General features: G+C 36.6%; 2 protein-coding genes across 3 annotated transcripts; one reads left to right on the top strand and one right to left on the bottom strand.

Annotated features, from left to right (window-relative positions):
- The first annotated feature begins 18,831 nt into the window (after positions 1–18,831).
- On the top strand, positions 18,832–23,640 carry LOC113287331 (endoplasmic reticulum oxidoreductin-1-like). Its single transcript, XM_026536050.1, has 10 exons — positions 18,832–19,166; positions 19,593–19,724; positions 19,959–20,211; positions 20,899–21,009; positions 21,512–21,630; positions 21,858–21,962; positions 22,043–22,245; positions 22,519–22,642; positions 22,990–23,171; positions 23,300–23,640. The coding sequence occupies exons 1-10, from the start codon at positions 18,996–18,998 to the stop codon at positions 23,325–23,327; spliced, it is 1,428 nt and encodes a 475-aa protein (XP_026391835.1). The 5' UTR covers positions 18,832–18,995; the 3' UTR covers positions 23,328–23,640.
- A 146-nt stretch (positions 23,641–23,786) lies between these two features.
- On the bottom strand, positions 23,787–26,114 carry LOC113287332. 2 transcript variants are annotated; one of them, XM_026536052.1, is made up of 4 exons: positions 25,904–26,114; positions 25,151–25,263; positions 24,644–24,738; positions 23,787–24,203 (listed from the first exon to the last, which is right to left on the bottom strand). In XM_026536052.1, the coding sequence occupies exons 1-3, from the start codon at positions 26,046–26,048 to the stop codon at positions 24,658–24,660; spliced, it is 339 nt and encodes a 112-aa protein (XP_026391837.1). In that variant the 5' UTR covers positions 26,049–26,114; the 3' UTR covers positions 23,787–24,203; positions 24,644–24,657. The 2 variants fall into 2 exon arrangements, with proteins under 2 accessions (XP_026391837.1, XP_026391836.1); XM_026536051.1 differs by having other exon boundaries at positions 24,639–24,738; positions 25,904–26,113.
- Positions 26,115–27,917: the final 1,803 nt, after the last annotated feature.

Below are 27,917 nucleotides of genomic sequence, written 5' to 3'. Positions count from 1 at the left end.
CTACAGTCCAGACCGAAGTTAGTTTGTAATAGGATAGTGTTTGTAGCGGCTTAATACAGTGTGTGTTCAATCTGGACTAGGTCCCGTTTTTTTTTTTTTTGCATTTACGGTTTTCTCGTTAACAAAACTTCTAGTGTCTGTGTTATTTCTTTTCCGCATTATATTTTGTTATATAATTGAAATATCACAGGTGTGCATTGAATCGATCAATTGGGAAATACAACCTTTGGTTGTTGATTGAAATTTATTGATCCTTGAACATTGGTCTTTGGTACCGTTCAAGTGATATCTCTTGTATTCAATTAGACTCGCAGATTTCTATTTGCTTGAGTAAGTATTGAATCGATAAAGTGAGATATTACTCTTTGATATACTTTTATTAAGATTGAGTCTGACTGTCTAGTTGATTCTCTTAAAAGTATATTGGAGTTTGTCCATACAGATTGCTAAGAAAAATATTGGGCGTGGTTGTTAGACCCCCGCTTTTTCAATTGGTATCAGAGCATGCAAACATGTTTAAATACCTTATAAGTCTGTGTTTGTAGTGATCTGACTCTATGGACAGGAATTCTATCTCCATAAACGTACCACCAGTCTTCGATCGCTCAAACTACTTATGTTGGAAAATCGCTATGCATGGTTTTCTTCAAGCTCGTGATTTTCAAACATGGGTACATGTTGTTAATGGCTATGATCCTCCGATTAATACAGAAGGCGATGTATCTATACCGAAGGATATTGGTATATATAGTCCGGAAGAAATCCTTATTGCAAAGCAAAACTCTGACGACTTAAATGCTATCATACATGCCACTATTCCAAATCTTCAGCACCATGTGACTACGTGCACAAAGTCTAAAGAAGCCTGGGATATCTTAGAAACTGTATTTGAAGGAAATACCAGTGAGAAAGAAGCTAGGCTTCAAAACCTAAATTCTGATTGGGAAAACCTTCGTATGGCAGATGAAGAATCATTTGATAAGTTTGATTACAAAGTGTCTAAATTGTTAATGCATGTTTTGCACTGGGTAAGACTATTCTTGAAAAGGACATTGTGATGATAATTCTCATATCACTGCCATCCAGATACGATTCTAAGAAGCATTCCATTATTGGAGGAAATAATCTCGCAACGCTATCCATAAATACTCTGGTTGGGAAGTTAAAGATCTTTGATCATGAGCATACGTCCAAGTTTAGTAAGGATGTTGCTTTCAAAGCACTAAAGAACACTAAATTACTTGATAAAAGTAAAAGTGTTTGCATCTCTGAAGATGATCTTTCTGAGGCTGATTCATCAGATGAAGATCGTGACAAGTCAGTCTCATTAATCATAAGACAGTTTAGGGATCTTCTTTTGAAGAGAAGTAAACGGTTCTCCATAGATAAATCCAGGTCATCGGATAAACCCCATAATCGTGTTCCTCCTAATAATAGGGATAATGATGAAACTGATGACGAGGATATGCCTCGGTGCTTTAAGTGTAAAGGTTTTGGTCATTTTGAAAATGAGTGTCCAAATTGAAAGAGATACACTGGGAACAAAGGTCTTGCTGCAACTCTTGATGAAATGTCTGACAACTATGATTCTAATGAAAACGAAAAATCAAGTTTTGCGCTTCTTTGTTAAAATATTGATTTTGATAATTATAGCAATACATACATCAATCTTGATATTCTTTCTGAAGAAAACTCATCCAATCTGGAAGATAAAATTGACCCTCATATTGGAAACTCTTTGTGTAATGTTTCAGGTTCCACTATGTGTCTAGCAGCTTGCACACCTCAGATGCCTGAATTATATCAAAGATTGACGTGCTCATATTGTTCACTCATAGGTCATGAACTATCAAACTGTTACAAGTATAAACACAAATTGAGGCATGTCAACAAACTTCAACGAAGGGCAAATCGATTAGCAAACAAGCTCAAACTTGCTCAAAAGACCGCTGAGGTATGTAAGATTTTATCTTCGTCTAAGAAGTTAGTTTCCAAGGACAAAATAAGACCATTGGAAAGAAAGTTGTGTTCTAAAAAGTATGAGAAACAGGGTTCTATGAATTCCAATCAAAAAGGATATGATAGACAAATTATTTTTCATCCCAGCACAACTTAAATTGTGTTGGTAAGTGCATCTTGTCTCATGTGCCTGATTAAAAATAGACAAGATCTTGCACACCTCAGGCTTTAAGAAAAAAAAAATCTTTAGTTGTTTTGATATTTTTCTTTCTTTTAAACAAAGTCTGGAATTCACGTTTCTTTTCACATTTAATTGATTTTGGAAAGAACTTCCCTGTTTAGTCAATAAAAAGAGGGTTAAAATAGACAATTCTGCCTTTTATGGGGTTGAGAGTTGTATGTTCACGAACCTGTGTGTACAAAGGTCTCGTAACCCTACGTATCTTTTTCCTTCTCTGAAAACTTCTTTTATCTTGAGACTGCTTGTTGAGTTAAATTGTGATTTCCTCTCACAAACCCGTACACTCATGGATACTCCAAGCATCATGTCTTCTGATGGAAAAGATGTTAATATGATTGTTAAGCGATCAATCATGAAGGAAAAAGGAAAATCTCTGATTCCTACCTTGAAAAGAAAAAGAAGGAATGTGAGGAAGCCAAAAGTTGTTCCTTAAAATTCTCAGAAGTTTTCTGATGTTCTTGAAGTGTTGAAGGAGACACGAAAGGAGATTCAACAGATAAAGGATTTTGTGCTTAAGACTCATGAGATTCAGAAGGCTCTGGTTCGGTATCAGTCAAGAAGGTTTATTGATATTAACTCCTATCTTCATGAACCTTATGTACCAATGGCTGTTGACGACAAGGAGTTCGGGGACGATAAAGAATTCTTCAAAGGTCTTAACATATATTAAAACTTATGATGAGAATTTTATTTCTTGTGTTTTTTAAGAAGAATAACTAGAGTTTAGAATAGCCATTATTGTGATTACACATAGCTATGTCCAACGTTTTCATCTTCATTGTTTTTAGTTTATTTGGTTAAATTCTAAAATTGTTTGGAAGATGATTTTTGCACTATTAATCTTTATGGTTTTATATATTGCAGTGTGTTATAGGATATGCGTGTTTGCGTCCCTGACCTATGATTGTCCCATACTTTGTCAAAAGTTAAGTCTTTCACATGTCAATATGCAAGTATTGATAAAGAATGAATGAAATTTTGACATTACAAAAGTTTTTAAGCCTATTGTATGTCATTATGCAAATATTGATGGAAGATAGGATGAACTTTTGTTTACGATGATTATTTCTATTATGTGTCATTGTTCAAATAGTGATGAAAATAGAATGAATCCTTGTCCGTTCCGCATTATTGATCTTCCCTGATCCATATTTTTATGTATATACTGTGCGGCTCCATAAGTTCTCTTATGTTGAGCATTTCCGATTAAATTAATCATGGGTTTTCTTGTGGTGAATTTAATTGAGTATTTTGGATTCAAATTCATATTCGTATGTGATTTGTTATGTCCAAAGAAATCCTTCTTTTCTTGTGAAAGTAAGGTCGCTCTTGTTGTTCTTTAGGGAATGACATTTTATGGGGGAGAGTTCTTAATTAAACTTGTGCTTAATTGCCAAATCTTTGTGGGGAGTGCGGCTGTGGAATATTGTAGGGGTTATCTTGTATCCTTATAAACTCCTTGATGAATGCATTTAACTACGGCTATATGATGGAATCTTGTATCTTTATAAACTCCTTGATGAATGCATTTAACTTCGGCTATATTATAGTTGACATGTGCTTTCTTTTGGTCATGAAATGTCTCTATGGAAATTTCATTAGGATCCCACTAGTTTTAGTACCTTTGCATCCCACTAGTTTTCGTACCTTTGCCAATTTTATTAACAAAAAGATGGAGAATTAATGTGTAGTTCACACTAGGATCATTATGTAAGGGGGAGTGGTTTCCATGTGAGATGGAGTATTGACTAAGGGGGAGTGATACATATCACCATAGTATTGTTATCGAAGTTGTGATACGATTTCACTTTGATGTTGTGTAATAATACTATGACACTGTGTAACAATGATTGAGAACTCTTGTTTTCTCATTGTTATAGCTACGGATTTTCAACAATGATGATGCTAAACTTACAACTTTTGGAATCATTGGATTACTTGGAAGTGATGAAGATTTCGAGTAATATTGTTGAAGAACCAAGGAGATCATGCATGTCGAGGAGAAGCTACATAAGTTTATTTATTTATTTTGTATTCCATATGTATTGATAGTTTTGTCACTAAAATTGACAAAGTGGAAGATTGTTAGAGCACTGCTCGGTCGAACTCGCAAGCGTTTCTATCTCAAGCTTGTTGTCAAGTTTAGTTTCCAAAACTATAAGTCTTGATTTCTAGTCTACTCATAGCTAAGTCTCGGACTAGGATAAAAAGTGTAGTTGAGCTCTAGAATCCATGGCGATCATCATAAAAAGACGAAGAACTACTCAAGGAACTGGTGGAACTTCATAGACTAAAAGGCATTTGGAGACTTGAACTTATCTATCACTCAAAAGTCTATCTACTTTATCTCCAATCTTGAGACAACAGTCGTACTGCTATATAGACTATGATTATACACATTTTCTATTTCGATTCGAGTTTATCTCGCCTATCTATTTTCTCAAAATATGTGTTGGTAAGCTTTCACTTTGGCCAAGTTCATCTTTACTAGTGACGAAAGTCATATTAGTTTCAATTACTTGAAAATCGCTTTGACGAAAAATAGCTTGTGAACAACAACTATATAACATCTTCTAAGAATGTTTCAATGATTGAAATGATAATTTAGAATATAACCTTGAAAGGATATAAACATTGTGTGATAACTCATACGTGTGTAATTCCTTATTCCTTGAACCAAAGTATGCGTACTTTGCTGCTCAGGAAAACCAGAACTGAAGTCCGCATACCAGTACGCGTACTGTCTGAAGTTCACATCCCGTGAATTTCTGCTGAAGCTTGTGAACTGAAAACAAACTTATTCCGGGTACTTAAGTCCGCATATCAGTATGCGTACTTAAGTGGGTTAGTTTCTGAAAACGATTATTCGTGAACTTAAACTTATATAAATTAAGAAATGCATACTTGCAAACCGTGGCTATAAAGTTCATGAATTGATGCGAGTGAATCAAATCGTTTTTGCTTCCATTGTGTCTTATATACTTCTATGAGATCTAAGCAATTGAAAAACTCTCTAACTAGTTCTCTTGAGTCATTTGGACTAGTTATGGTTAAGATGAATATGGTTGATATGAAAGTGCTCATATGGCTAACTATTTGGTTAACTATTGTTGAACCAACTAAGTGTACATGTTTGGGTACGGTTACACAGACCTAAATAAACGTGCATTTCATTTTTGTGTAACAATCTAAGTTCGATCTAACGATTGAAAGATGTTAGCTTGAATCTAATCAGGTTTTCATCTAAAGGTGAATATTGAATGCTTTGTTACCAAGGTAACTTAGATTGCAAACCCTGATTTGAAAGACTATATAAAGGAGAACTCTAGCAACTGGGAAACCTAATCCCCACACCTTCTATGTGATAGTAGTTGTATTAGCTAGAGTCGATTCTCCTTTAACCTTAGGTTTCTATCGAGACCCTGTAGGTTAATGACTTGAAGATTTCATTGGGATTGTGAAGCCAAACCCAATTATTTTCTTTGTAGTTCTGTGATCTGATCTTGCTGTTTGTATCGTGTTTGAGTACAATTGTAAGATTGGCTTGATATTAATTTCTCCGATAGGCAAGATATAAAAGAAGTCACAAACATCTTCGTCTCCTCGTTTGTGATTCCGCAATATCTTCTTTCGCTAGTCGATTAAGATTATTGTGAGGTGATTGATAATTCTAGGATGTTCTTTGAGAATATAAGTCCGGGTTATCAATTGGTTCTTGTTCACCTTGATTTATCAAAATACGAAACAAAAACTCGTAGGTATTTCTGTGGGAGAAAAAATTATCTATTACCGTAGACTTTTCTGTGTGATACAAATTTATTTATTAAATTCTTCGACTTTGATTCGTAGCAACTCTTAGTTGTGGGTGAGATCAGCTAAGGGAATCAAGTGCGTAGTATCCTGCTGGGATCAGAGATGTAAGGAGCGCAACTGTACCTTGGATCATTGTGAGATTGATTGGGGTTCAACTACAGTCTAGACCGAAGTTAGTTTGTAGTAGGCTAGTTTCTGTAACGTCTTAATACTGTGTGTGTTCAATCTGGACTAGGTCCCGTGGTTTTTTTGCATTTGCGGTTTCCTCGTTAACAAAACTTCTCGTATCTGTGTTATTTTTTTTCCACATTATATTTTATTATATAATTGAAATATCACAGGTTGTGCGTTGAATCGATCAATTGGGAAATCCGACCTTTGGTTGTTGATTGAAATTGATTGATCCTTGAACATTGGTCTTTGGTACCGTTCAAGTGATTTCTCTTGTATTCAATTAGGCTCGCGTATTTCTATTTGCCTGAGTAAGTATTGGATCGAGAAAGTGAGATATAACTCTTTGATATACTTTTAGTAAGATTGATTCTGACTGTCTAGTTGATTCTCGTAAAAGTATATTAGAGTTTGTACATACAGATTGCTCAGAGAAATATTGGGTGTGGTTGTTAGACCCCCGCTTTTTCAATGAGAGCCATTGGAAAAAAGGTAGTGAGTATAAACCAAAAACTACAAGGAAGAAGGGGCGTTATAATACGAAGAAGTGTGAATGCCCTTTTAAGCTTCAATTTAAATATAACGACGATAAAAAAGTGTGGTTTATGGTTAAAGTCGTCTCGGGTTATCATAATCATCCTATTTCGGAGAGTTTGATCAACCATCCTTATTCGGCAAGGCTCAACCCCATAGAAAACGAGTTAGTCTATGTGTTGAGTAAAAGACGCACAAGAACTATTGATATTCTTAGTGGCGTGAAGGTGTTAAACCCCTCAAACTAATCCTCATTGGAAACTATCTATAACGAAAAAGAAAATTTTAGAAATGATACATGGCAACAGAGGGTGCTTATGCAACAATTATTGTTTTTGTTTGAGGAGGCAAAGTACTGTACTGCCTATGACACGAATGAAGAAAAGGAAGTGAAATATCTTTTCGTCGCGAATATGGAATGTGTACAATTGGTAAGATGCTTCCATCAAATTATCTTTATGGATTGCACATATAAAACGAATAAGTAGAACATGCCAATATTGAACTTTGTTGGGCAAACATCTACCAAGTCGACATTTACCGTTGCGTTTTCTTTCTTGAAAGACGAGTCGAAGGAAAGTTATTACTGGGCATTGCAAAAGGTGAAGTTATTATATCAAGAAGGTTATACTCCTAAGGTGTTGATTACGGATAAGGAGAAATCATTGATGTGGGCCATACCACGTGTTTTCCCCTACGCGCGTCACCATCTTTGCACGTTTCATATATGGAACAATGTCCAAACTAATTGCAAGAAGGTTATATGGCCAACAAGGAAGTCCGAGATGGAGAGGATTAAGAAACTACCCAAGGAGAAACAACAAGAAGATAAAGATAAGTTTAATACCAATGACAAAATAACTGAGGTGAAATGGGAGGATTTTCAAGGTGATTTGGAACGACTAATATGGTCGCTCACGGAAGAAGTTTTTTCCTAAGGGAACGTTTTGTAATGGAAAAATGGAATACCTACCCAGATGATATAACATATTTGAAGAAAGAGTTATTGGATCCCCACAAAGAAAAGTATGTTAGTGCGTAGGTAAACCGTTACAGACATTATGACAATCAAGCCACGAGCATGGTGGAGTCGTCTCACAATCGGTTCAGAAGTAAGTTAAATGGTTGTGATGGTGGATTTGTTGTTGTTTTTGAAGCTATGGTCGAGTATTTCAAGAATAATCTCCATATAATTAAATGGCATTTTGAAAAGATCCGATCTAGAAAGGTTGTCGATTATAGGGAGAACCCTTGGCTTCGGGGAATACATTTATGCGTTTATCAATGGGAAATCCTAAAAATTATGGAGGAAATGGAGGCTTGAGAGACACTAATAATCCACCGGGAATGAGATGTAATTGTCCCATCAAGTCGGCTTTGGGCCTCCCATGTAAGCATATGGTAGCCAATTATCCCCCAAAGATGATTCCGATCGAAGATATATATCCATTTTGGAAACAACTAATATTTAGCGATCCATTACCAAATCAAGGACTTGGGGACGTGTTTTGCGACACAGAGGCAAACAAGGAACTTTTTGAGAAGTATGCTTCTTTACTACCGGTGCAAAGACAACTTTGGTGTATGAATTACGAAAATTCAATTGTCCATTCAGTAGAGAAGATATTTTTGAACCTACCAAGGTGAAGGGAAAGGGTAGGCCTTCGAATAAAAAAAAAACAAAGAAAAAGGAAAGGGTAGAAGCTAAGAGAAAGGTTCAAGAGGGTCCACAATTGACTCCTTCAATGCGAAGAGATCTTTCGGGTTTTGAAAAGTTGAACGAGTCGAAAGATACGGCTACAAACAAACGTAAAAGAAATGAAATGGAAAAAGGCGGACCAAGCCGAACTAGTGAAATTAAGGTAAAAGTCCCCAAGAAGAAGGTGATTGTTGCATCCCAAGAAGGTTCAAAAAGAAAAGTTAATAGTGGAGTCAAAATTAAAGAACCGGTTGTTCCTTCCGAACAAGGTTCAACAACAAAAGAAGGTAGTATAGTCCAAAGGAAAGTTGGTAGTGAGTCGGTATGAAGCAATTAGCGAGAAGCCGAGGTAATGATGTCAAAGGAAAAGCACCGCTGGTCGAACCATTGCAAATCACCCCACAAATAGTTGTTAGTGGTGAGAAAGAGACGGTTTATATGGACGTAGGATCAGGTATATCACCCCCTATAGATGAGGAAGGTAATTATATCCGAACTACATACCCAATATAGAAAAATTACAAGACTTTTTTACCACATTTTATTCATGAGTACGTCAAGTCCACCGACGATGTTGCGGGTCACAGAAATTGTGGTTACCACGTATTCGTAGATAAATTTGGACCCTTTGAGGATGCAAAAGATTGGAATGTAGACCAAATTACTTATGTAAGGGAAAAATGTTTGCTTGAATTACGTGGTTTCCCCGATTTCTACAAGCCAATGATGAGATTCGAAAGAGATGAAACGGAGGTGGTGCTAAATGAGAAGTTCCAAGCATTTGAATGGCGTTTAAAGGGCAACACTACATTGACAAGTGAATATTGGATGAGAATGTTAATATGTGGCTATATACTCGCCAACTCATTCCATTGCGTTATTCATTCCATCTCCTATGGAGATAGTGTTATATACGCACCAACAAGACGTATTTTTACCGAAGAAAAATCAACAAAGATAGTCACCATGGGGTTTGTGAACATGATCCATTTTATCGGCCTCCAATTGAAAGAAGAATTTCCATTACCTCCATTAAGGAGGGGAGACGATGGTGACAACGAAATATCATTGGGTTGGTGTACTAGGTTTCAAGAAAGATTTAAATTGTGGGAGGCCTTGCAGTTTTCGAGGGATTCCCCTTGTATACTAATGACTTCCGATGAGGATGACTGTGAGTAAATGTGGTGTGAAGGTTAGAGATAATATGAAATAATGTTGTTTGAAGGGTGGTGATTAAAATGATATGTATTTTGGACCTATGTATTTTGAATCACTCATTGTATGATTACAATGTTTTTTGAAGGGTGGTATAGATGAACAATCTAGTTTACTCTTACTATATGTTTACAAAAAAAAAAAAGATTATTTAGTGGTAGTTACGGCTAGGTTATACGCTGACACGACCTATCCATGAAATACCTATCTGTAGTTCGTCTTACGTCTAGAAATCCTCCCCGTAAAAACTGGTAAAACGGCTTTTCCAGGAATTACGGCTGACACTTCTAGCCGTAACTTAATTTACGGCTATTAATCTACCCGTAACCTTATTTACGGCTAGATTTTCTACCCGTATTTCTGGGTACTATCAGATTGACGGCCGGTAAACCTGGTCGTAAGTATTAGTTACGACTGTTAATTCTGTCTGTAACTCACCATGGTTTGTGATAGACGTATTTATGTGTCTATTTTCATCTCTTTTGTGTATTTTGTTAGTACTCGTTTTCGTCCTTATTATGGTGTTTTGTGTGTTTGTAGGTATTTTTTTGGAAATAAATAATTCTGGAAAAATCGGCTCGAAAAATTATGCGGAGCATCCCCGGAGGACATTTGTTATTCGGAATCTCTGCTTTGGATAAGGGACACCCACTTGATAAGGGGTGACCACTTGCTATTCGCAACCCTGAACTGGATAGGGGGAGGTCATCTTCTTTGTTTGAATTTGGTTTTGGCGGGAATACTTAATGCAGACGCTGTTGATTTTGGGTCGGATTGTTGGAGGGATTTCAGCGAGATTCAATTGCTAGAAACGGTTGGGCTGGGCCTGAATACACTAGACAGGGTATATGCAAGCGATTTGATCGAGTAACTTGGGCCAGAAATCCGAGTTTGGAAGTAAACAGTGGACCGAGATATTTTAGAAGATTATGTTAATTACGGAAGCTGTGTGAAGATTGGGAGAAGATATTTGGGAAGATATTCTCTCATGATATTATACGAACAATTTAAGACAATCCAGAGACGCGTAGAAGAGTTAAACAGGGAAGAAAATCCCATATCCTACATGAAATACAAAGAAAATATTCCCGACGTTAATGGAGATTTATGGGAGTTATTGTGAAGATTTGAAGGCATTAAACAGTATAAATAGGCTCGTAGGGTCTACTAGAGAGGGTGTCGAGAGTCTGGGGGGCTGAGGAGAGCCAGAGAAGAAGAAATTCGAGTTTTCCCAAACTCGGTTTCTGCTGCTGCTGCTGTTGATGAACATGAAGAACACGAAGAACGGACCTGCAACAACAGTCGTTTTTATACAGTAGTAACGACTAACACTTGTGGGTCGTAATCAGGCAGTCTTATTTTCCACAGCGTTTGCGACAGAGCTCCAGTAGTCTTATTTTCTCACTGAGGGTCGTAGTTCTCTGGTTTTATTGTATTTCTCATATTCTCATCATTTGTAAACCATTTTTGAGCCATAATAAATTATTTTGAGAGCATTTTTACTATGATGAGTTAAACCCCAACACTGGGACGACGGAGGAGGCCGAGCTTCATACATGGGTAATTTTATTAATTCTTTTTAAGACTTTTGCATTAAAAATTAATTGAAATATGATTTGATTAAATTGGGTGTTATTTGATTAGATGGGTCATGCTTAGCTTAGGTGATTTGATGTTCCATGCTTAACATTTACAATCAATTTTTTGAGAATCTACTTTGGAAAAATAAGAGTCCATGTAACTTATGTTTTGAGCGATTATTGTTGAGAATAAATCATTGAGCCCTATGTTATAAAGATTGGCCGAATCATTAGTCCCAGTACCTCTCTACCAATTTTTCAATATTTTTGTATATAATTTTATAAATCTAAAAATCCTTCACCTTCACAAGTCTTAGAGTTCGAACCATCCTTACCACTACTACTACTACCCAAAAAATCATTAATCATTTTGGCGCCGCCGACGCGGATTTGTGCTTAGGTAGAATTTTTAGGTTTTTATTATTTTATTTTTTTTTACTATTATTTGTTCCTTTTTACGTTTCTTTTTGTGTCTTTTATTTACAGGTTCGAAGTGTAATACTAAGGACTTGGGAACAAAAATCTTAAATCTGAAAGAGAAGAAAAAAAAAGACATAATTTTTTTTTTTAGGATTTGTAAATAGGCTTTATTTTTCATAATTTTTGTAATTTTTGGACTTTTTATTTGGACTTTATTCTGGACAATTGGACTTTATTCTTTTTTTTAACCCTACGGGAGGGTATTATGATTAAATTTTTTTTTTATATAAACTGTGTGCAGGGAAGGACGACGATTACTATATCGTCTCGGCCCCTCGGGTTCGTACATGACATAAGAGTCGTGGCCCGAGTCGACTTCAACTGGTACGGGAGGTAAGTCCATCGAAACACTCATGAATCTCCTGTCAGCGGGTTTAATGTATTCCTTAAGGTGATTCATTGATTGAGGACGAATTTGGACTGTTTTTAAATTCCTAGTAAAGGGCAAGGCCTGGCCAATACAAGATAATGGTTCGGATTTCATCACCGCTCCCTTCTTGCCCGCCTTAGGAAAACGAAACCTAACGCGAACCCAAGCTTTAAAATTTGGAATAGAACGAGACCGATAGGGTAACGAGCTTAATAGGAAACTCGTTCGAAAAATATTGGTTGCTCTTTAAGCACACTTCAAAGTTCATGATGGTTTATGTGAGTTGAATGCGTGACTGCGCCGCCTTCTAATGCGGTGAGGCCTTGGGTATCAAAGCTCTACTAAGCTTCCCTCGCCTCGATTCAACTTACATTAGCTCGGATTGATTCCAGAGGGGTTTGCTCAAATTGCAACGAATTCCCTTTCGAAAGATAGAAGCTGGTCTAGAAACAATCTAAGTGGAGCCATCATGCTTTTTGTTTGTTAGATTTTATAGGTTTGATTTGGTCGAGTCAGCCTTGTTTGTGATTGTGTAGAATTCCCTTGCAATTAAGAATGTCGAACTGGTATGATAGAAGCCAATACAATGAGTATCGACCTGAATTTGAATATGGACATCATCCTTTTTATGACCATGTTGGGAATAGTGGTTGGGAACGCCATCCTTTGGAAGGATATGGTTCATACCCTGGTGAGCCCAATTACTATCGACACATGCATCAGTCTTACGAGCAAGAAGATTATAGTATGATTTCTTCGTCTCTAAAGGATACAATCAAACTATTGAAAAGTAGTCCTTTTTATGATCCCTCTATTCCTATTCCTCCTTTAGAAGAGTCCCTCAGGAAGTTAGCTGAGTCGACGCGTAAGTTAGCTGAGATGAATAGTATAATTATAGACGAAAGAACTACAATAATGAGTGAACCTTCTTTAGAAGACCACCTCAAGCGGATAGCTGAGACGAACGAAAGAATTGCTCGAAATTACTTGAATTGCCAATATAGTGTATCCAATAATACCCTTGAGAATGAAGATAGTTATTCAAATAATCAAGATGATGAGGTTAGAATTGGTAACACTACTTGTTTTGATGAGGTTCGACCTTTTTCATGTTATTATCATGAGGACTGTGATGAGGATAGTATTGATGAAGAATCTGAAATATGTAGGCATAGTGATCAGGAGTCTAGTAATCCAATTGAGCTGTATAGTGATTATATTATTCCTAATTCAAATCCAAATAATTTTTATGATTATTCACCTATTCAAAAGGACGAGGATTTGATTAGGGATACCACCGTTTTAGACGATGTAGATTTTCCTTTTGATTACGATGCCGATAGTGGTTTAGAGGAACGGGTTCATTTCGAAAATACTGTTTTAGAGTCTAGCGACTTAGAAACAATAGTCTTGGAAGAAGAAGATAGACCCGTAGAGATGAGTAAAGATGCCTACCTGATAATAACTTAGAAGAATCTCTTGAATATTTTAAGGACTCTGAAGATACGGAAATTCAAGAAATAATTAGAGGTCTATCTAGAGACACTGAAAACTCTAAGTTTGGGGGTGATTATCACTTCCCTAGTGCCTTACCTTTAACTCTCAGAAAGTCCCCACACTTAGGACTTGATATTTGTGCCTCGACCATTTTACAAGATTACCTTCATACTCGTTTTCCCGAGCCTAATGATGTCCATGAAGGAGTTCAGTTATTAGAAACCCATCCTCTGGTTGATGTGGTTTGCCCAGGCTATGATACCCAGATTGATTTTGTTTTCCCACCAAATAGTTTTCTTCCAAATGTGGGAACATATAGATTTCAAATGTGTCGAATATTAAGTTGTGAGACTAAACCTAAATGCCTTAGGAAATTATAATCGACACATTTGCTTAAGAATGACCACTACTCTCACTGTGGTCAATTATGTAAGTCAAACCTGATTGACTTAGAGGATCCTCAGTTATTTAGGTTATTATTATTTTGTGATTCTAAGTTCTTATTTGAGTTTTTCCAGACTCTAGAACCTAATAATTTGGATCCAACCTATGAGGAAATGCATCCGAGGAAAATATTTTATTTAGACCCTTTCATAGAACCTGAACCTGAACCACAATTAGATATAAATATCTTAATCAGGAAACTAGAAAAGGGCATGTTATTCTTGTTCACTTTCTTGGGTTATTGTAGTTTCCTTTGGTCAGCTCTATTTCGTTTTGAAGACCCACAGTTATTTCGACTGTTACTTTATGGTTCGAGTTGACTAATCCTTTCCTAAGTCTGGCTGAAGACTTTAAACTTAGCACTTCTTGGGAGGTAACCCAATCTCATGCAACACGGTAATATCTTTCCTTAACTCTTTCGCTTCAAATGGCAACAGTTTCTCCTTGTTCATGCTTTTAGTTTCATCTTTAGAATATTAAGGACAATGTTAGATTTAAGTTTGGGGGTATGGGAGAAACTTTTTAGTTGCAATAAATAAACTCCAGAGCCTAGAAATTTATGCGTATTTAGGATGACACTAACCAATCTAAGTGGATGAAGCATTTTGGTTGTAGGAGTTGAGGAACCAATCTGAATAGATGGAAACATCTATAGAGTCTATTCATAAAAGCACATATTTCAGGTGTTAGAAATAACATGATAGTTGCACCATATCTCGTTGAGTCCTTTTCACTTCTATTTTTATTTTGTTTTTAAACTATGTTTCTATAAGTGATAGGTGGGGCCCACGATTCAAGTTGTTACCAATGCTACGGTGAATTAGAGTGATTGAGATACCATGAAAAAAAATGGTAGTTACCAAAAAGTTGAAAAAAAAAAACCGAGACCATTTGACCAAAAGGAATAAATTCAATAAAGTCGACCACTGGTACCCTTGTATATGCCAGTTGTGTTGACCTAGAGTTAGGTTATCGACCACTGGTACCCTTGTATATGCCAGTGTGTTGATATTAGTCAGACTAGTATCTCAATCCATTAGGATAGGTTCATTTTGGCGGAGGCCTTCAGACAGATATGGGAAACGCCGTTCACTTAGTAAACATCAAAACCATCTATGTTTTTCTATATCCATCTCTTAATCTTTCCATGTGATTAATTTGACTCCGAATATGATGTCCATAGTGCAACTATCTTAGTAGAGCTCTGTCACTTATATGAATTTTAGTATGCTTGAGTGAAAACTCGTGTACAGTAATTGGAATTTCGCATCAGGGTACTTCCTCCTATAATTAATAAGTATGCGAACCAAGGAGGTTCTTTAGTGCTTTCCAAGATTTTGCGTAGATAGTTACGGTCTGGAGTAAAGGTTTTGTGGGTACACCTCTGGTAAACCCTCCGGAGACAACACTCCGCCACTAGGGCCACCTAGGGGTTCAAATGATTTTCCTTTCTAGAATAAATTTGCTCGAGGACTAGCAAATAATAAGTTTGGGGGTATTTGATAGACGCATTTATTTGTCTATTTTCATCTCTTTTGTGTATTTTGTTAGTACTCGTTTTCGTCCTTATTATGGTGTTTTGTGTGTTTGTAGGTATTATTTTGGAAATAAATAATTCTGGAAAAATCGGCTCGAAAAATTATGCGGAGCATCCCCGGAGGACATTTGTTATTCGGAATCTCTGCTTTGGATAAGGGACACCCACTTGATAAGGGGTGACCACTTGCTATTCGCACCCCTGAACTGGATAGGGGGAGGTCATCTTCTTTGTTTGAATTTGGTTTTGGCGGGAATACTTAATGCAGACGCTGTTGATTTTGGGTCGGATTGTTGGAGGGATTTCAGCGAGATTCAATTGCTAGAAACGGTTGGGCTGGGCCTGAATACACTAGACAGGGTATATGCAAGCGATTTGATCGAGTAACTTGGGCCAGAAATCCGAGTTTGGAAGTAAACATGGGACCGAGATATTTTAGAAGATTATGTTAATTACGGAAGCTGTGTGAAGATTGGGAGAAGATATTTGGGAAGATATTCTCTCATGATATTATACGAACAATTTAAGACAATCCAGAGACGCGTAGAAGAGTTAAACATGGAAGAAAATCCCATATCCTGCATGAAATACAAAGAAAATATTCCCGACGTTAATGGAGATTTATGGGAGTTATTGTGAAGATTTGAAGGCATTAAACAGTATAAATAGGCTCGTTGGGTCTACTAGAGAGGGTGTCGAGAGTCTGGGGGGCTGAGGAGAGCCAGAGAAGAAGAAATTCGAGTTTTCCCAAACTCGGTTTCTGCTGCTGATGATGAACATGAAGAACACGAAGAACGGACCTGCAACAACAGTCGTTTTTCTACAGTATTAACGACTAACACTTGTGGGTCGTAATAATGCAGTCTTATTTTCCACAACGTTTGCGACAGAGCTCCAGCAGTCTTATTTTCTCACTGAGGGTCGTAGTTCTCTGGTTTTATTGTATTTCTCATATTCTCATCATTTGTAAACCATTTTTGAGCCATAATAAATTATTTTGAGAGCATTTTTACTATGATGAGTTAAACCCCAACACTGGGACGACGGAGGAGGACGAGCTTCATACATGGGTAATTTTATTAATTCTTTTTAAGACTTTTGCATTAAAAATTAATTGAAATATGATTTGATTAAATTGGGTGTTATTTGATTAGATGGGTCATGCTTATCTTAGGTGATTTGATGTTCCATGCTTAACATTTACAATCAATTTTTTGAGAATCTACTTTGGCAAAATAAGAGCCCATATAACTTATGTTTTGAGCGATTATTGTTGAGAATAAATCATTGAGACCTATGTTATTTAGATTGGCCGAATCATTAGTCCCAGTACCTCTCTACCAATTTATCAATATTTTTGTATATAATTTTTATAAATCTAAAAATCCTTCACCTTCACAAGTCTTAGAATTCGAACCATCCTTACCACTACTACTACAACCCAAAAAATCATTAATCAGTTTGTCATTATAAGATTTCACTTTGTTATACTTGAACAAGAATCTGATAAATTAAAACGCTGGTATCGATTCATTGAAGGTAAATTAATATCCCATTACTTAAAACAAACGAAATCCACCCAAATACATAATCTAGAACATACTAAAAGTAAATCTTGCATAATGAAAAGCTGAAATGAGTTGAACAAGTACATAAACCACTCATCCACTACGACCAACATTCTTGGGAACATTCTCAGAAGATGATGATGAATAACTGGGGGGAGTTTGGGAACCACTCATCCAATCATCCTCGTCGTTAGTATATAGATCATCCTTTGTTGGATTATGTAACTCCTGAAGCCTGAGAAATAGTATTTTTTGTTGGTCGCAATCCAAATATAAAACCTCCTTAATGTTATGGGTCAGGCCCCTGACAATCGAATTAGCTCGCTTGACCTATTTTCACATCCTTCAATCAATAGTTGTACATAATTTGAGAAACGTATACAGAAAAAAGAATCATATACTTAGCATACGTACCATCATCGTAACAATATCACGTATTCGTAGTTCCTGGGGTTCTTTCTGCTTTTCAGGGTTCCTAAAAATGTGAAAAACATATCAGAAGATAGGAACAATTCAATTAGAATGATACAATTACGGTTAGGAAACTACGGAAACCCATCCGTAACAACAGTCTCAGCTTGGAAACATGCGGACGACCCATCCGTTTGACAAAATATCGGCTGGGAATTGTGATCTACCTAACCTTAAAAATAGTATCGGCTAGGAAACAAAAAAAAAAGACGGTTAGGAAAACACGGTTACGGTTAGGAAAATCCCAGCCGAAACACGTATCACCCAAAAAAATCTACAGACAAAGGACAATTTACGGTTGGGAAAGTCCCATCCGTATAACATACCTCACGGTTGGGATCTCGAATTTTCCCAACCGCTTGTAATATTAACGGATGGGAGTTCTTGAAGTTCCAACCGTTATTCATAAATTACGACTAGGATCATATGATATCCTAGCCGTTTTCGTATCAGAAACCCGTTTCTAAAAACACTAAAATCATCGGTCGAACCTATTTTTCCAATCTAACGATAAAATAACTGGTGGGTTTTTCGATTCATACTTGGGAGGAGCCATTTTTGAACAGATTGGTTCACCACATCTCCATTAAAAGGAACATCAATAACTTGCCGTGTTTCAGAATCAGAGTTCAATCTACCGGATCTTGTCACTCTTATTCTTGCTGCCATCTTTAGAGTCGAATTGAAAATCGAATCACTTTCAACTGCTTCAATAATAAATGGGGAAAAGAGGGAGACATTATTAGGTTTTTGAGAAGAAAAAGAAGGAAGAAAATGAATGGATTTTGATGTTTGGTTTTGACTTAAGATTAGGTTTTGATTTTAATTAATTCTATTATATTAGATTTTGATTTTAATATTGATTTATTAATAAAGGATAAATATGACTCTTCAATCACTTAAACCTCCCCCTATCCATTATTTGCCTACCCAAAGCACTTTAAGCCCCCAACATACTATTTGGGTTAAGCCCAAATAATAATAGGGTTAAAAAAAAGGGTTAGTCGGCGTGCTAAGGAGGTGGCTAACCACCACGATCAAGCCATTCAGACCAGAAACCTAAAAAGTCCAAAGTCAACAACACCAAGCAAACAAACCCACTGGCAATAAAAAAATTGTAGACTAATGACGTGTTTCTCCCAATGTTAGCCGTCGAGATACATTTTAGAAAATCCAACGGTTAATATATTTCACAATGAGCTCATACTCCTTGGGAACACAGTAAATATATAGACACATACCACGCTTTTGAAAACCAGGGGACATGAAAGAAATCCGACAAACGATTTGAAACTTTAAAGACTTAAATTCTTTTCCCAATAAATGTTCTCCAAGCTGAAATAAGATTTTGATTACCAGAGATACGCTTTCCTTGATTCATTTGCGATTAGGGTTTTTGCAGGGTTTGATTTGGGAATGGTGAAGAAAGGGGAAATTGGAGACAAGAGTGAGAAGAAGAAGAGTAGATGGGGATGGATATTTGGTGCGATTCTTGTTGTTTTACTTGCCACAGCAGTTGCGTCTTCCATAAATACTAATAAGATCTCACTTTCCAATCATCAACATAATCAAGCTTGTAATTGTGCGGTAAGTCCCATTCTTTATTTTTATTTTTATTTCCTTTGGTTAAAATCTGTTTCAAAACTAGGATCAATTAGTTTATGGATGGACTCTCCCACTTCATTACCCAAACTAAAAACTTCAAGGCGAAAAACACACAGCATGACTCGTTTCTCTTTTTCACTCATCACTCCTGCCTTCATCTTCATTGCATTTTGCTTTTATCTGATCCATATAGGATTCTGCTAAAGTTTATTAACCAAAATGGAAAATCTTTCATGCAGCTCTGTTCAATGATTTTATCCCGTCTTGATAATGCCACCATTCTTATAATAATCGTTTTTTATGATAATTAACATTTTCTTTTTTTTTTTGTTTCGAGAATCTGAAACCGATGCTAGTTGTAGAGTTATTTCTGAATTTTGCATAGCTTGTTTCTCTGAATATGTGAAGGATTCACGGAAATACACTGGCATTGTTGAGGACTGTTGTTGCGACTATGAGACCGTTGACGGTCTTAATGAGGAAGTCTTGAACCCGTTACTGCAAGAGCTTGTGACAACTCCATTCTTCCGGTATTTCAAGGTATGACCTGGTTTAATAATGGTATAGAATGGACATCTTACTTGAACTTATGGTTACCTTTCCGAGACAAAGTGGTTGACAATATATCAACATCAGTTGCAATAGTGCTATTAATCACGGAACACTCAGGGAGATAGAGAATTTGTAGTTCTACTATGTGTCAAAAATCTACTTTGACGCTTGGCATTTTGTTATATGACTTACTGATTACTGTTTGATGGAATCTTGTTGTAGGTTAAGCTGTGGTGTGATTGCCCATTCTGGCCTGATGATGGCATGTGCCGACTGAGGGATTGCAGTGTCTGCGAATGTGAAGAAAATGAGTTCCCAGAGATATTTAAGAAGCCGGGACGAATTTCATCCCAAGATTTGGTATGTCAAGAGGGAAAACCACAGGCTACTGTCGACCGCACTCTGGATCGCAGAGCTTTCAGAGGTTGGGTTGAAATAGACAATCCATGGACAAGTGATGATGAAACTGATAATGGTATGTTTAACCTTTCTATAATCCTATGTTCCTATGTGGTAGCAATAAAAAAAAGAAGCCAAGAACTTACACATGTAGGTGCTTTAAATGCTTAATACTTAAGTTGATCCGCAAACTACGTAGGAAAATGAGCTCTGAAACAGGGAGAATCTAAAGATTGAAGTTTTCATAAATCTGTTTTTCTTATTAAGTGAGTCATTGCTCTGTGCTTTTTGAAAAGATACCACCATTGTTCTATAATGAAAAAATGAGTTTTATCTTTTCTTTGTTAGGATCTTCTGATAAGGATAAGGAGATAATTATTACACCTTATAAATCTATACTGGCATATAGGTATACTGACTTTCAGATGTTTTTACAGCACTGTGGTAGACAACTTTCTCCATGGATATTGACACGTGTTATTGTATATGTAGCAATTCATATGATTCATCCAAATGCGTGGTTTAATGCATGAGAACATTATATAGTTTTCCATTTTTGCAACCCTACAGCTGGCGTTGGTCCATATGAAACTTCATTTACTCTGTTAATTTCACATATCAGCACCTTGGGGTCGTAGTCATTTACTAATGTTTTCTCATTTTCTGTAAGCAGTTGTGCTTCTACTATGTTTAATTAAAATATGTGGTATCACATGTATCTTTGAATTTGCTAAAATTGAACAGTAATTAATGGCTTTTGCAGCTGAGATGACATATGTGAATCTTCAGCTCAATCCTGAACGTTATACTGGATACACTGGTCCATCAGCTAGAAGAATATGGGATGCTATTTATACAGAAAATTGTCCAAGATGTGAGTTATTCCTTAATTTATTTTCCAGAGTTTCATTTTGGTTTCATTCTCTGTACTGTAAACTAGTTGGATACGGACCGATATTTGTGAACTATGTTAGAAAGGCTGCTTCATTGGGCTGAGGGAAATTACAGCATATACTGTGAACTTATAATAGGCAGTTCTCATTTTGGGAGTGCCAATAACTCTCCCAAGTTGAACTCATCTTGAATCATGGATGTAGGATGTTTTCATTTATGCTGGTACCTGATGCTTGTAAGCTGTTATAGTTTGCTTTGGGATCTATCAGTGACTATTCATATGCGTCTTTAGTTAGGCAACTAGGTGCATACGGTTTTGGAGTTGTGTAGAACCTTTGGTTGGTCATCAAAATGAGAGTCTTACTTATTTTCATTGATTAACTACTGTGTGTATGAATGGGTTTTGCCCAATATTGTTGCTTATATTGGATTGTTATTAGGAAACATACTTTCTTTCTTCTGATTGTCAACCTATTCCGCAGATCCATCTGGAGAGTTTTGTAAAGAAAAAAAAGTGTTATACAAGTTGATATCTGGACTTCACTCCTCCATTTCAATTCACATAGCTGCTGATTATCTTCTAGACGAAGCTGCCAATGTGGTAATGCCCTGTTAAAGTCGCCTAGTTATTTTTTCAGCCAATTCAATGATTCCTTTACAATAATCATAGCTCGAAGTCGAATTATGAAGCCTGTGACTATTCTTTTCTTAGTGCTAATTTCTAAATTTTCTGAAATTGAACAAGGAATTTTGTTAATAGAGAAAATGTAGTTGAGCCATTTTAATATTTCTGGATCTAGATTGCTAAAGGTTCTTGTATTCCTGCAGTGGGGCCAAAATCTCCAGTTGATGTATGATCGTGTTTTACAGTACCCAGATCGTGTCAGAAACTTGTATTTCACGTATCTTTTCGTCCTCCGAGCCGTGACTAAGGTGAGCATCAAACTTGTTGCTCTTAGGCTGAAGATTTGCAACTAATCCTAATGCTACTTTCTTTTCTCAATGTCCGTTAGGCAGCAGATTATTTGGAACAAGCAGAGTATGACACAGGGAACCCAACAGAGGACTTAAAAACAAAATCATTGATGAAGCAACTTCTTTACAATCCTAAACTACAAGCTGCATGCCCTATCCCATTCGACGAAGCCAAGTTATGGCAAGGCCAAAGTGGACCTGAGCTGAGGCAGCAGATACAGAAGCAGTTCAGAAATATCAGGTTATCTCTCTTTGTCGCTATATCTACTGATGTGCTCAACTTGAAACTCCTTTTGCCCTCATAATTATCGTTTCTTTACGAAGGAAGATAAAACTAATTGTACATCGCTGATAACTTTAGTGGAGTGTCGGTCAAATTCTTTTATGGCATTATATGGAATTGTCATGTCATTGGAGAATTGCTGTTTATCCTTTGTTCTTGTATATGCATGTCTAATATCATAGAAGCTTAAGCTCAGGCCTCCAATGTAATATAAATTTTTACATGTTGCAGTGCATTGATGGATTGTGTGGGTTGTGAGAAGTGTCGACTTTGGGGTAAACTTCAGGTTCTTGGACTAGGAACTGCATTGAAAATCCTTTTCTCTGTTGATGGCCAGGATCATGTGGACCAGCATGTAAGTTACCTGTTATACAATGTAGTTTCTTTGTGACTGAAAGTTTTAGAATCTTTGCTTATTGTTACCGTTACGAGCATGGACTGGTGTTATATAGTGATGATTAAAAGCTAAACAAAATAGTGATGATCAAAAGTTACACAAAGCTTGAAACTGACGAGCACACTTTTTTTCTTCCTTTTCTGCAGTATTCTATTTTTTATATTGCTAGATTCATTTAAAATATAGGTTAATTGTATACAGCACCCTTTTCATGTGCAGTTCCACTCTACCACCGCTTTTATTGGGCTAGTTGCCATTATTTTATCTTGCAACTGAGTTGAAGCTTCTTTGTTTTTATATCTCAGCTGCAACTGCAACGGAATGAAGTGATTGCCTTGGGGAATCTTCTGAATAGACTCTCAGAATCTGTCAAATTGGTTCGTCAAATGGGACCATCAGCTGAAAAGATCATGGAGGGACAGGTGTTTGCACATGCTGACCATACTAGCACATGGCGAAGAATATGGACTTCTTTATCTAAACTGCGGTAATAGGCTTTGCCTACTATTGATTATCAAACGTTCTTAGTTCACATCCTTGTACTTTGGGCAGTATTATGGAGGGTTAGGTTAACTAGAAACAACTAACATGGAATTTACTTTGGCTTCCATGTAGATGGGAAAGTGACAAAGAGATAACGTGATAGCTTTCAGATGGTCATAAACCAAATTTTGAAGTCAGGGATGGAAATTCATTGAAAGAAGATTCGGCTGTTCATATCTTTAAATACTCAAATTTCGTTTAAAAGAATACACAGTGAGGATATAGAGTAGTATAGTAAGGATTATACTATGTAGAGTCCTCAATCCTTGTCAAAAGAATCAATTAAACATTCAAAATTCAAGTGATTTATACTCGAATAGATTTTTTCTGCGTTCAACTATTACTCTGAGCAAAAACAGGAATCAGTACTTTTCTTTTTTTTTTTGATGGAATATACGGTTCTTTTAGATTGATGATTGCGATGCACATACAATGGATAAACCATCACGATTTGGATTACTTTCACTCTATGCTTGCAGCATACTATTCAGGTTTCATACAAGTGAAATAAAAGTGAGTGCGGATCCATATACTTCAAGAACACTAGATTCATCACATATTCTTGAAATAAAGTCAAGTATTAAAAGGGGCCACCAAATGTTTAAATTACAAGAGAAATTCAAACCTTCAGAAGAAGAAGAGATACAAGGAAAGGGGATTAGCAGGACATCTTAATAGGACTATAAAACTTCACAGGAATTAATACCAGTTGTACGAATATCTTAAACATGGCAGATACTCCGGTTTTTGCCCAAACATATCAATATTAGGGATATGGTACCCATATCTGAAACAGAATTGTGTACTGCTGAACTTCGTGTCTCTTTACAATCAAGTCTTGTAACTTCCTAAATACATGTTTGATCTGGATCCTCCAAAAAATTCGCATACATCTATAACTATAGAAACTACTGTCCATGCTTCAAAAGAGGATAATGGTGTTGAGGTAGCATAAACTTGAGATGTATGTAACACACTGCAATAAGAGCAAAACCAAATTGAAGTGAAAAACTGGAGCTTATCTACCACCGTCGAATGCTTTAGGAATACAAGAGCAATGAATCTGAAGATACAGGGTTGTTTGGGATAACTGACAAACATTATCGGCTATAGAAGTTTCTTACTATTACAACAGTAGTTATCATTTTTAAGCTTTTATAAAAGACATGTGGTTAGATTGCAAAGTTTGCGGTTTAAGTAGTTGTTAATGTTTCGAAAAGGACCTGCTTACCATTATATGGAACTCCAACTTTAAAGTATAAATGCAATTAGATGGCATAAGCATGTCATGACCTCACCTTACTAATTATAGGGTTTCTATTCGTAAACCAGGTCTAGGATTACTGACTGGTACTATCATTTCTTAAGAAATAGCTGTAAGCCATAAAATTCACAAAAGCATTTTACAGACCTTACAGTGGATAAATTTCTCAACGAGTTTTCTTCAAACGTTTGGGCTGTCGTATCATCTCCTTCCGGAAGTCTTCTGGAGGTTTGCCATCTGCATATGACTGCAGAACATGTGAAAGCGGTTAGAATCAGGTAAAATCGATTTATAGTGGGAGGCTGCACAGATTCATACACATCACACTGCATTACTAAAACTTAAGATTTCAGTCACTAGTGGCTCATATCCAAGCAACTAAGGTATTTCCAGTCCACTAAACTAGGGAATCAGGATCCCTTTCTGAAACCATATACCTCAAACCTAAAATATGAAAAACTGTAGCACATGAGAATAAGTGATGTGGATAAGCTGTTGTTCTACTTGTACACATTGCCATGATGTCAAGCAACTTATTTAGAAGTTACAATTCATAAGAGCCACTGAAAAAGAAGAAATTATATTAACTTTCACAAATAAAAACCTTTTTTAATAAACAAAACCAAAAGGTTGGATAAAGAAGACCATTAGCTTCTAACCTCTTCCCACTTTCTTTGAAGTTCCAGAAGTTCTCGAGCGTATGCTAAACATTCAGCATGGTATACTGCAGCTAGGTCTTTTATCATGGCCTTCCTTCTGATAATACCAATCACTACAAAAGAACAAAAGAACTATTAGTAAAATCCAGATAACATTTTCTCTGAAAAAACACTTATCCAGGAAACACAATTCTAGCTGCTCACAACACATTTAAGCGTCCATATTCACGAATCAGTTACATGAATTATATATGTTCAGAAAACAAGAATCATCACTTAGCTTTACTATTCAATTTGTCTTTCCTTCTTTTGAACGAAAAAAACTACAGGTTACAGGAACCTTCGAGGATGCAGGGAAAACTTGGACTCAATAAAAATGGATAAACTAATACTCGATACATATTGCAGTATGGTCCATCTAAACTTGGACTAGTGTCGTGACAATTTATAACTAACCAGCATGGTTTACAGCTGATTCAATATTATGCAGAATTAAGTATTTTCATTGATAAACAAATGAGTTGAATCCTAAAATTGGCAACACAACCACATAAGAGGAATACAACCCCTAATAATGCATTAAGAAGTTTCAGAAAGATGAACATACAAAAAGGATTAAGAATTTAAACACCAAATTTGATAAATGCATTAATGCTAATGTTAATTGAAAAATCAATATTAAGAGTAAGACGAGATAAAATCAAATCTAGGGCATCATTAATTCAACGGAGAGAGAGAGAGAGAGAGAGTTACTTCGGCTGGGATCAAATCGAAGAGGAGTTGATGTTGACTTTGCAGGTTCAGGTGGTGGAGTTGCAGCGGCATCATCTCTCGCAACCGTTGATGGCTGAGGCGGAGGAGGAGCAGTAGGTTTTGCTTCTTGTTCGTGTTCGTCCATAGACAATTTTAGGGTTTCGAAAATCTCAGCGTGTCTGTGTTGTGTTTCTTTCACTATTCTGGAATGAGCCTATTTATATTTATTTACTTACTGTTGATGGCTGAGGCTAAGCTAACCAAACTGTCTTTCTTTCTGTGAGCAAAACTTCCTCGCCAATTTCCAAACCAAAGAAAGAGGTAACACACGTGAATTTGACACGTTGTGAAGAATAGGGGTGCACATACCCTACCCATACCCGTCAATCCTACCCTATCCGCCAATATTTTAACCGTATCCTATCCTACCCACTATTTGGCGGGTAGGATGACGGTTAAAAGATTTCTTATCCGTCGTTAAATGGGTAGGGTGACGGGTAAAGCTCGAAATTATCCTACCATACCCGCTTACCCGCCCTTAACTTCAGTTTTCTACAGAAAATTCTTTAGTGTTGGTGGAGAAGCTTGGTAAACTTGTTTCAATTTACATGGGGTAAGTTGATCTACCTTCTTAGTAGTCTGATTGAACCAGTCCATACTTTTTGGTTAGATCTGATAATTTTTCATTTTGCTGGAATTTGAAGGGGGGCCTTTCCTGTAGAGCAAGGTGATTTGAACATGAACTGGAAGTATGTAAGTAAAAGATTGAGGGATTACAAGAGGTGCATTGTGCTTCCTATTGGAAGACTCTCTATGGGGCTTCGCAGGCATCGAGCAATTCTGTTCAAGGTAACATTTTTCTTCCACATTTATATTATATCTGCATTTAAAGCCTGGAATTTGGATACGGAACTTGGTTTTCTCTTTGTCAGACTCCTTTGGTCAACCAGATTTGGTAAATAAACCCAACTGTCTCTGTTGCTATCCTGGATTGTTCGTAGTAAATGCCCAATCAATTTATCCACCACTTTGTCAACTGCACAACATAAAAATCACAAATCAAAAGCAAGTACAGAAAGTATTGAACAAGTTATGAGTATACAGCGATGCAAAGAAAATTACAAACATGGTATACCCTCCAAGGAGGTCAGCCACAGTGTTTCTCTCACTTATGAAACTTAAAGCCTTAGCGAAATTTATCACACACGTGTAATTCCCAACTAGCAAAACTGTCTGAATGCAATCGAGCTACATGGAGAAACCTGCAACAGAACTGATACTTTAGCTGAAGCAGCATCCGAGGAGACCACTAAAAGCATTTTCATCTTTGACGTTACCTACTTAAACACACAACAATAAATTACCACCCATTAGGAACAGAGATGTGATGATTCCATCAGGCTCCTATTCTTGCACCATTTTGCTCTTTCATATTTGTTACCTTACTATTTAAATCATTTGTGGTTATACTCAAAAGTAAAGCTGGTGTCACATTACATAATTAGGTTATTTTTTAAGGAAAAGAAATTGAAGTTTTCTTCCCATTTAGAGAATGTGGAACGGTTATACCCGCCACTCTATCCTACCCGACCCGCCAGAAAATGAGTCGGGTAGGATCTTACCCGTTTAATGGCGGGTGGGGTGGCGGGTAAATTTTTTATTAACCGCCGATAAACGGGTAGGGTGGCGGGTATAGGCCATATCCTACCCACCCTACCCGTTGTGCAGCCCTAGTGAAGAATCTGATCCACTATTATTTATTTATTTTTGAACAAAAGCCAAACTTATAGTAGAAGGAAGGGAATTTTGATAAAGTATCCCCGTTTTTTATACCCATAAAATTAATGCCCCTGTTTTTTTCAAACTTTCTAAAGTGTCCTTCTGTTTGGTTTTCCGTCTTGGACCCACATAGATTGGTCAAGACCAGTTCACCTAGTCAAAATTATATGCAGAAATTACACTAAAGCCCATACCCAAACATAAATGTCCCAAATCCTTTCATTCCCCAAAATCT

The sequence above is a fragment of the Papaver somniferum genome, chromosome 6 (assembly GCF_003573695.1).
Source record: "Papaver somniferum cultivar HN1 chromosome 6, ASM357369v1, whole genome shotgun sequence".
Lineage (NCBI taxonomy): Eukaryota > Viridiplantae > Streptophyta > Magnoliopsida > Ranunculales > Papaveraceae > Papaver > Papaver somniferum.
Note: the sequence above shows the minus strand (reverse complement) of the source record. Positions and strands in the feature narration are given on the sequence as shown.